General features: G+C 41.0%; 1 protein-coding gene across 1 annotated transcript in view; it reads right to left on the reverse strand.

The window, feature by feature from the left end:
* Positions 1–10511, reverse strand: part of wnt2 (wingless-type MMTV integration site family member 2) — a 27397-nt gene extending 16886 nt beyond the window's left edge. The window contains exons 1-2 of the mRNA XM_017440005.2: positions 10202–10511; positions 7723–7943 (exon numbers count right to left, since the gene is read on the reverse strand). Of these exons, the coding sequence (XP_017295494.1) occupies positions 7723–7943; positions 10202–10284 (304 nt within the window). The 5' untranslated portion in view covers positions 10285–10511. The remainder of the gene's footprint in view (positions 1–7722; positions 7944–10201) is intronic.
* Positions 10512–11339: the final 828 nt, after the last annotated feature.

Genomic DNA, 11339 nt, shown 5'->3' on the forward strand with positions numbered 1-11339 from the left:
AACACCTGAGACAGACGCGTCTACCTCCAGGATGAACTGCAGTTCGGGGTTCGGATGACGTAGTATGGGGGCTGAAATGAAACGAGACTTTAATTCATCAAATGCGGACTGGGCTTCAGTAGACCAGACAAAAGGCTGTTTGGTGGATGTCAACTGAGTGAGTGGAGCGGCAACCCTACTGTAGTCCTGAATAAATCGTCTATAAAAATTGGCGAAGCCTAGAAACCTTTGTAGTTGCCTGCGGTCAGAGGGGATGGGCCAGTCGGTAACAGCCCTGATCTTCTCTGGGTCGGTCCGATAGTGGCCTTGACCGAAGATGAAGCCCAGGAAACTGACGGTGGTGACGCTGAATTCGCACTTTTCTGCCTTTACAAATAACTGGTTCTGGTAGAGTCGTTGGAGGACTGCTCGCACTTGAGCCCGATGTTGTGTTGGATCCTGGGAATAGATGAGAATGTCATCCAGATATACAAAGACGGAAATGTTCAGGAAGTCACGTAACACATCGTTGATAAGAGACTGAAAAACTGCAGGTGCATTAGTGAGACCGAAAGGCATGATCAAGTATTCAAAGTGTCCGAGAGGGGTCTTGAACGCAGTCTTCCATTCGTCCCCCTCCCGGATCCTTACCAAATGGTAAGCGTTGCGGAGGTCCAGTTTTGTGAAGATCTTGGCGGCATGAAGTTGTTGGTGAACCGAGTCAATTAGCGGGAGAGGATACTTATTTTTAATTGTAATGTGATTTAATCCTCGGTAGTCAATACAAGGACGCAAGCTCTTGTCCTTCTTTTCGACAAAGAAAAAACCTGCGCCTAGTGGAGAGGTGGATGGTCGTATGATGCCAGAAGCAAGTGAATCCTCTATATAAGTTTTCATGGACTCCCGTTCAGGACCCGAGAGGTTAAACAACCGACTAGACGGTAAAGGTTCCCCTGGTCGTAGCTCAATAGCACAATCATAGGGTCTGTGAGGTGGTAAAGACAGGGCCCGGGCTTTCTTGAAGACTGCCGCTAGATCATGATACTCTGTAGGTACTTTGGTGAGATCGGTCTGTGTCTTAGAAGTGTCTTTAGTGCTTGGGATGGGCAAAGCAGACTGAAGACAATGTTCTGAACAAAAAGGGCTCCATGAGTCGATTCTTTTTGCTGACCAATTTATAACTGGGTTGTGTCGTTGCAACCATGGAAACCCTAGAATCAACTGAGAGGATGGGGCAGAAAATACTAAAAATTCAGCTGTTTCTCTGTGGTTTCCTGACGTGATAAACTGTAATTGGGGAACTTTGAGCGCAATACGGGTGATAACCTGACCAGAAATATCCATAACCGGAAGGGGTGATGATAATTGTACTGTTTCTAACTGTAACTGCTCGATTAGATCGTTGGTAATGAGGTTTTGTTCGGCACCGGAATCAATTAACGCGTGAATGGGAATCTTAATCTGATGGTTGACAATGGTGGCATGAACGAAAAGTCGTGAGCCGAGGGGTTGTGAAAAACTACCCACTATTACCCCCCGGATACCTAGTGAGTCTGACCTTTTAAATACGGACACTTAGCTCTGAAATGATTCTTCTCTCCACAATAGAAGCATTCTCTACACTCTAATTGCCTAAGTCTCTCCTCCGGGGTGAGTCTCGCTCTCCCCACCTGCATGGGTTCGCTTTCAGCTTTCTTAGCTTCTGACTCCATTTCAGCTCTCATGTTGCTCTGCTCTGACTTATTCGGCCAACCCGTCTTTTCGCGTTGTCTCTCTCTTAAGCGATTATCTAAACGGATAGATAAAGTTATTAAATCGTGGTTCGTCCCAACCAGCTAACTGATCCTTAATTTTCTCTTGTAAAGCGTGAATGAAAACCCCTTTGAGAGCAGGCTCATTCCACCTGGAGGTTGCGGCTAAAGTGCGAAAATCGATTGCAAATTGAGCCACCGAACGCTGTCCTTGCCTCAAATTCCACAACTTCTGCGTGATCTCAGTTTCGTTAAATCGGGTGCCAAAAGTCTGTTCAAAATCCTCAATGAACTGGTCAAACGGTGTTAATCGGATAGCACGAAAGCTATATTTAGTCTCGGCCCACTTCAAGGCTCTGTCTCGTAGCAGCCCAATGATGTAAGAGATCTTAGATGCATCGTCGATGAAAGACTGAGGTGAACGAGCAAAAACCAGTGAACATTGCAGCAGAAAACCAGCACACTTACCAATTTCGGCCGTGAAGTGCTCGGGGGTTGGAGACGGGACCTCGCGGAAGTGTCCGGAAGTGTATACCGGAAGAGACGAGGCGAATGAAGCGGAAACGGAAATGGATTCAGCGGCTTGTGGAATTAGCGAAGAAAGTTTCTGGTGAATATCCTGAGCGAGAATAGTAAGTTGATCGAGACGACCGGTCTCCGACTGTTGTCTTTCACAAAGGGCGTTAATCATTGATTCGTGTCGGGCAAGCAAGGAAGCTGCTTCGGACCCTTGGACGCAATTCTCCGAACCCACATAAACTTATTCCGGAACTACAAAAACATTAACTGACGAAGGTAGGTACTTAATGTTACTCGTTTACTAATCCTCACTAGTTCTGGTTCTGGCGTCGCTCAGGACAATTGTTTGGCTGGAGCATTCTGACAAGAACGCAGGGTTAAATGTCCAGAGAGCAAGACCAAAACCAGACACGGAGACAACAGCTGAAGGTAAGTGTGTTTATTTACAAGGTGGTGACTATGTACAGTGCGTGCGTCGTGGTAGGATCTGGAAGGCAAGAGGAACAGGGTGAGTCTCGGGTACCAATCCTCCTATCAGCTGAGCACTGCATGAATGACTTAATTGTTGTTCTTTGGTCTTACAGGTCCAGGAGGTGTCCAGCGGCGAGGAGGAGTAAAAGGAGGCGTTCAGGTGATCCAGGAGTCGACAAACTCCTGGATCCCTGCATTCTGACGTTAACAGGATGTGATGATCATGATTGTCTGCCTTCGCCTTGATACATATCACTCAACTACGGCAGACAGACACAGCAGCGTGTGTATGTGGTGGGGGGGGAGGGTGTCTGAGTTGATGGGTAGAACACAACACTGGGTGGGAAACCCGTTTAATTGTCTGAAATTAGCCCACTGACATTGACAGTAAGGTGGCTTCTGAAAGGGCCTCAATGTGCCGCGATAATGCTGTGTGACACAGTTGGGGCCTGGCTGGGAGGTCCGAATACCGGATGGCGGATAAGAGGCCCCAACATGAAACAGACTAAGTTGAAGGATCTCACTCACAGGTTGAATCTTAGGGCATGGGAGAGGAACATCAGTCCGTCAGGTTCGGATTTTCCTCCTTCCAGTGGCAAAGAGAAAAAAAAAGATTAAGACTTGCTTTAACATGCCGTGGCTGGAGAAGCATACTGATTTCAGCTGCTGAGATTCATGGTACATGCTTCATTTGACAAAATGCTTCTGTCTCATCTGTCACAGGGAGTTACAGGTTGCATTGCATCTTAACCCTTTCAGCCACTAACGCTGCTAATCATACTTTAACACTTCATGATACTTTTCATTTCCCATGCTGGCAGTCAAATAAAATTAAATAAAAACTCCCTGCGTTGTTTCTCAACTTCCAAAGCTGTCAGTATGTAATCTATTTTCCAACAAATCATAAAGAGGAATAAACATGGCTGATGACCAGACATAACTTATTAAAAATAAGTTGAAATACTCTTGTTTTGGGGGGAAAAGGTGTTCTAAATTACTGTCATCTTCTATTTGAAAGAGCTGTATCTGTATAAGAAGAGTAATTAGAACTAAGATAAAGAGAAATGTCAAAACTACTGTCAGTGGTTCATTAGGGTCACCATGGTAAGCACACACCCGTATGTGCTTACCTGTGTGCTTACCTTACAGCACTCTAAAAGAGACAGGCAGACAGAAACACAGATTAGAAATTAAGTCTCAAACTAACAGCAACTGTTTTATTACAAAAATATAAATTGTATTAAAAACTTCCTGAACCATAAATGTCAGATGGTCTGTTCATCACAGACGCACCTCAGAAAAAAAGGGGTGGCCAGATTAGGGGGGGGGGCACTTTGAAGGAGTACTTTGAGGAGCTGATGAATGAAGAAAATGAAAGAAGAGCAGAGGTCATAGAAACTGTGGACCAGAAAGTGGAAAACATTAGTGAGGATGAAGTCTGGAAAGCTTTAAAAAGGATGAAGAAGGGGAAGGCAGTTAGACCTGATGACATACCAGTGGAGATATGGAAATGTCTAGGAGAAGGCAGTGATGTTTTTGATTTGATTATTCAGTGGTATTTCTGAAAGTGAGAAAATGCATGAGGAATGGAGGATAAGTGTGTTGGTGCCAATCTTGGTGCTGATGAAGATCTGGGAGAAAGTTGTGGAAGCTAGACTTAGACAAGAGGTGATTATTTGTGAGCAGCAGTATGGTTTTATGCCAAGAAAGAGCACCATAGATGCCATATTTGCTTTGATTATGTTGATGGAGAAGTACAGAGAGGGTCAGAAAGAACTTCATTATGTTTTTGTGGATTTAGAAAAAGCACATGACAGGGTGCTGAGGGAGGAGCTGTGGTGTCGAATGAGGAAATCTGGAGTGGCAGAGAAACATGTTAGACTGATATGAGGACAGCAGGACAGTGGTGACGTCTGCTGTAGGAGTGACAGATAGCTTCGATATGGAGGTGGGACTGCATCAAGGATCGGCTCTGAGCCCCTTCTTGTTTGCTCTTGTGATGGGCAGACTAAGAGATAAAGTCAGACAGGAATCCTTGTGGACTATGATGTTTGCAGATGGCATTATGATCTGTGGTGAGAACAGGGAACAAGTGGAAGAGAACTTGGAGAGGTGGAGGTATGAACTTGAAAGACAGGGGATGAAAGTCAGCCGTAGCAAGACAGAATACATGTGTGTGAATGAGAGGGAGGCAGGTGGAACAGTGAGGCTACAAGGAGAAGAGGTCACAAAGGTGCAGGACTTGAAGTACTTAGGGTCCACTGTCCAGGAAAACAGGCAGTGTGGTAAAGAGGTGAAGAAGAGAGTCCAGGCAGAATAGAGCGGATGGAGAAAAGTTTCAGGAGTGACAACAGGGTGGCAGCAAAGGTCAAAGGAAAGGTTTCCAAGACAGTAGTGAGACCAGCTATGTTGTATGTTTTGGAGACAGCGGATCTGACAAAAAGACAGGAGACAGAACTGGAAGACACAGAGCTGAAGATGTTGAGGTTCTCCTTGGGAATGACAAGGATAGATAGGATTAGGAATGAGGTCATCAGAGGTACTGCACAGGTTCAACGACTGGGAGATAAAGTTAGCTAGTCCAGACTGAGATAGTTTGGACATGTGCAGAGGAGGGACAGTGGGTGTATTGGTAGAAGGATGTTAGAGATGCAGCTGCCAGGAAAAAGACAAAGAGGAGATATATGGATGCAGTTAGAGACGACATGGAGGTAGTTGGAGTGAGGACAGAGCACACAGAAGACAGAGTTAGATGGAGGAGGAAGACTCGCTGTGGCGACCCCTAAAAAGGGAACAGCCAAAAGAAAAAAAATAGAAGATACATATATATACATATTTTCCTTCTAATTGCTTAAAAAACATTATTTGTTTTTTATTTGTATAAGGTTCTACTAATCCTAAATTGCAAGGGGAAATTAAAACTGCACACCAAGCAAAAGCTTAGAAGTCCCCCTCCTACAATGTTATCATTGCAAGTATTGTGCAGCCATCTGTAAATAGCAAGCGGCCATCACTTTCTGAGAGCCACAGGTAAAAGTATTACTGCTTTGGCTTTGGCAGCGAGTGATAAAAACAAATTATTTTATCATCACATCTAAGCACCACAACTCAGAAAAAACATAACAAAATAGTGACTCACACGACTGCAGTAACAGAATCCGTGTATCATTCGTTCTTTCCATTTTCAATCTACTATCAAAAATCAATTAATGAAAAATGGACTGGTTATTTTGTTTTTTGTTTTTTATTATAACACCAAAAAACGAAAAAGAGCCTGGTTTTCCATACTTCACTTTTAGGCTAAGATTGAAAACACGAAATGGAAAAACGGGCAGCAGGACAAAATTTGATTTTAATATTTAATTGGTCGGGTTTAGGTGACTCGGAAGTTTGGTAAGGAGCACTAGCAAACAACAAACGTTAGCTTGTTACCGGCCACCATAGACATTGTTTACATAGACACCTCGAAGACCGGCGCTGTCTGTTGGAGCTGACGAGTCAGCGTGGCCTCCATCTTGGCCGGGTCCTTCACGCTCCCCCCAGTTAATTTCTTTGTACTGAGGAAGCTGTATGTCCAACTAAAATAATCATAACTCTCTGAATCTTTACCCGATTTTCACACATTTTGGTTTGTTACAAACAGCACAAATGTAGTTACAATACAGGATGCTTTCACACATTAAAATATCACAAAACTACTTTTGAATGCTTCATTCCTGGATGACCATGATATGCACAGACACGGTCTTAAACATAAAAGTACAGCAAAATCTGGTTTCAAAACAGAGATTATGGACTTACAAGTAGACCAACAGTGCAAATTTTGATTCAACATTCAAACAATCCTTTTCCTGTTTTTCTATTTTTTTATATTTTATTTTTTGCAGTCTCAATCTTCTGCTTACATGAGCTATTTCAGCTATTCATATACAAAACTGTTGTGCTCATTAGGGAGATGGGTGCTATGACATTTGGTTACTGCAACTTTAGTACTTTTTAAAATATTTAACTTTATTTACAAATATTTCCCCATAAAACATATTCAAAGTTTTCAAAAACAGTGTTCATTTTGAAATCTGCTTTAGCATACTAGCTCTTTTTTTGTTTTAGCTTTTAACTAATGTTTGCTTCTTTTAGCTTTAACAGCTTAGTTTCAGCTTTTTTTTTAATCAAACTTCAGCAATCAGCGTTCACAATGCAGTTTTACAGAAATGACCTCCCCCACATCTAATGGGTCGGATGTGGCCCACGGGCCATAAGATGCCTATGTGGGCTTTAGAGTAGTAAAATAGTAATTGTTTAAGATTAATAAAGAATCTTGTCTTTCATCCTTAGTTTAGGACTGAAGCTAAAATGTCAGGTTTTTTGTTGTATTTTTGGAGCCAGATGCTGAACACTTGAGATGTGGGTCTGTACCCTTGATAAGAAACTCCCACCTACACACCCTTCCAACTCACTTACAGATTGTGACACTGTCAATCACAGTGTAATGTGACACTTTTCTTTAAGGTTTAAATTACTAATTGAAACTAAATGTAGTTCTAAAACATGCATATTTGAACATACTGCAACAAGGTATAAGCTATCAATCATCACAACTTAACAGCTGAAAATAAATTATTTCAAGTGGATTTTTACTTGTTGGTCAGGAAAATGGTCCAATTATTTACATAAAGGGAACTTGTACTGCAGCCAACCACTAGGACGTGCTTGTCCTTTGTGGCTTCAGCTGCCAGCTTCCAGTACTCTTTATAGTTATAAAACATCTTAATGGCTTGATTATAAATTACTTAGACACAATTTCTGTAGCTGTTTTTTTAAATATGAGACAAATTCTAAGTGATGAGGTGAGCACACTTATTTTTTCCTCATGTTTATTTTGATCCAAATTTTCTAAAACAAAACAAAAACAAACAAACAAACAAACAAACAAAAAAATACAAGTAAAGTTTAAACTTTTTTTTGTTTTCCAGGATATATGTCTCATTCTGGTTCTACTCACTGCGTAGGAGCAGACGCCCAAACAGGTTTTGGTCCCTGCCCATTGTGTTGCAGTTCCAGCGATGGTTGCGGAACTGGTGCTGGCACTCAGAGATCCAGTCCTTCACCCCGGCCCCAATCACCTGCATGACTTTGGGGTGTTGGCGACACAGTTGGCGCTGCTTGTTCACCAGACCGGGGATGTTGTCACACATGACCTGGGAGCCCAGGGTGCCCATGTACCTGCAGATGGGAGAACACAGGAGGTCAAAACCCCTGGAGCACCTGGTGTAACTAGAACACAAATTAAAAAATATGTAACTTCTTCTGCCAACAACAAGAACATCAATTATTATCCATTTTTGTAGGGTAATTAATACTTAGAAAGGGGGAAAAAATCCTAAAAAACACATTTAATTAAAGGCTTAGCATTCCTTATAGGAATGCATATCGAGATTTAGACTATAAGACCCTCTTATATTGAGGAATGCCTGAGTTGTAGCCATTTTGGTCAAACTTTTACAGTAAAATTATGCACAGTTTTATGAGATGTCACAGAGTATGGGCTGTGAAAGCCTTTCAATTACCAAATTGGAGCATAATATCTGTAAAATTGACCGAGCTTTAGCAATTTCTCTATCCGTTTTCTTTCTCCAGCAGTCACTGTGCGAGAAGCAGGGGACACCATCACAGGGACACAGAGAGACAAACAACCATTCACACTCACCCCTAGGGACAATTTGGAGTCACCAATTAACCTAAGGAGGAAACTGGAGTACTCGATGAAAACCTACGCATGCACAGGGGGAACATGTAAACTCCACACAGAAAGGGTCCAGGCCAGTGGGCGATCCTGCGACCTTCTCCCCTGAACGAGATGAAGATCATGATACATGCAGGGGCGAGTGTACGATCTGACATTCAGGAGGGCTCAGCCCACATTTAGCAGCTGACTCTTGACTGAAACCTTCCTTGTCCTTCTCTCTCTTCTTGAATCACAAAATATTTTCAAATTAAAACTAGTCATACACGAAATGGATGTAAATACAAGGTGAACTTTATTTTAAATAAACTTTAAAATGTTTGCTCCTATAATAATCTATGTCTATTTTCTCATTTGGTTCTTTCATGTCTTACTCCCTTTCTTTGGCCCCTCTCCTCTTTGCACACATGCATCATTTTGTAGAGATTTCCTCCTGATTACTCCTTCAATATTAAAGCAATCAAACTCTCTGAGACAATTACTGGGCAAATACAGCAAATGTAAGAATCCACAGAATCTCCACACCTTGCATATGTAATATTACTATAGTCAGCAGGTTCATAGTGCAGTGGGACAGTGCAGTGTTACACCTCCAAAACCTTTAAACATGTCAAGTGTGCCAAGTAGATGGAGGCCAAAAAAAAGTTGCTGGTGAAAGTAAGAACAATAATTAGGCCATTTAGTTGCTATTGGAAGTTTCCATCCACACAATAATTTGGGGCTGTTAATGTTTTATTTATTTATTTTTAACTGTTCTTTTTCCAGCGTGGAATAACTTCACAACTTTCAACTTCAATGTGTTTTGAAAATCGGGTGCACACGTTTAAAATTATTGTGGATTTTCTCTAATCGACACAAGATCCAATAGTGTGTAAACAAAAACCTTCACTAATATTTCCTTAAATGTCCATGAGCAAATTGCCCTGGAAACCATCAGCAAGTTAAAAAAATCAATAAAACTATATACAGTTAGAGTAACTGTGATTACTTTCAGCTCTTGGCTTTCAGGGGAAAAAAAGCTTTCAAAATTAAAGTCAATTATAGCCAAATTAGCTCCTTTTTAAAAAAACATTTATTTTCCTTATTAAATTCCTCAGAGTTGACTTGTTTGTGCTTCCACTGAGCTTGTCTCCATTTATTCTAGTTCTAAAAACTTTTTTAGTAAAACTAAGGTTTGAGAATTGCTTATTATCACAAAATCCTGATGCGAGTTACTTTATGTTTCAGGGGGTGTTTGAGGAAAAATCACCTAAAATCCCCACTGCTTGAACAATTAAAATCCCTAAAAGGATACTGAAGTAGTTTAAAGCCGAAAATCGTAGAAAGGAAACTATAAAGAGGAAAACAATTGTGTGAATGCTGACTTAGCATAACTATCCAAATAACATCCAAATCTCACAGAGTATCAAGCATGGAGCCTGGAAACAGGACCCTTGGTACATGTAATTAAACACATCAGGAAAAAGACAATAAATGAAGAGATATTAAATGCCTTCAGTCTGGAACCTCATCTGTCCAAAGATTCAACCCTCAACAAGCTACAAAAACACCTTTTAGGAAAACATCTGGAGGAATTTAATCACTTTGTTAGGGCCAAGAGTCTCAGATGAAGACAAAAAGACAGGAAAGTTTTCATAATTATAGGAAGTTCATATATAATTTTTTTTTTCGGGACAAATACATTTAAGTATTTCTTGTGCATCTGTTTAAATAGACATGTTTAAAGACACACACTTACCACCGGGAGGCATGGACCTTGGCTGGTAACCAGCAGATTGCTACAGACACATAAAAACATATTCCACTTGGCAAAAAGTTCATATTAAGCACACTTTGGGGTTTTTAAGAACCTGGACAGCTCATCTCCGCAGAGAAAACTAAAGAGAATTTAAAATAATAATAATAATAATAATAAAAATCAAAACCCCACATCAACAAACTAAGAGTAAAAACAAAGAGAGGGATCAGAGAACGGAGGATCTGCGTTGCGTGTAAAAGCCTCCATGGTTGGCTCAGGTGGTGCCGCTGGATGGTGAGGTGTCGTGAGGAAGAGGGGGGTCCGTGGAGTGTCTTAAAAGCCATGCAGAGATTCTCCGAGAAAGGGAGGGAGGGAGGGAGGGAGGGGGAGGAAGGGACAGATGATGATGTGCTGTCAGCTTCAAACTGCTTTACGCAAGGGTGGGCAGAGAGCTGTGTCAGGAATGAGATGTCTGGGAGAATGTGTTCAGGCTGGTCTGACACAGACAGGGACTGAGACTGAGACAGACAGAGACAGGAATATGGAGTTAGATTATTGCAATAACGTTGCACACAAATCAAACATGTTTCATTCAAATCAAACATGTTTTGCACAAATAAAACTAGTTTCACACAAATAAAACTAATGTCACGCAAACAAAACATGTTTCACACAAATAAAACATGTTTCACAAAAATAAAAACATGTTTCACACAAATAAAAAAATGTTTCACACAAATCAAATGTGTTTCTCAAAAATAAAAACATGTTTCAAACAAATCAAACATGTTTCACAAAATAAATAAAAGTATTTAAAAACTATCCTCGGATGCAAAATGACAAAACTGCCTCTCCTCGCGTACGAAACAATTTTTAACACATAACGTTGCACACAAATCATGTTTGATTTGTGTGCAACGTTATGGCAATAATCTAACTCCATATTTCTCACTGCTAACAGGATGAGCAGCTCACAGGTAAGTTTAAAAATGTTTCTGATGAAAAAATAAATTCTAGCTAAGTCATATTCACAGCACAGATTTATCTGAAATAATTTGTGCTGTGAATATGACTGATTGATTTGTGTGAAACATTTTTTTATTTGTGTGAAACATGTTTAATTTGAATGAAACATGTT

Source organism: Kryptolebias marmoratus, linkage group LG17, assembly GCF_001649575.2.
Source record: "Kryptolebias marmoratus isolate JLee-2015 linkage group LG17, ASM164957v2, whole genome shotgun sequence".
Lineage (NCBI taxonomy): Eukaryota > Metazoa > Chordata > Actinopteri > Cyprinodontiformes > Rivulidae > Kryptolebias > Kryptolebias marmoratus.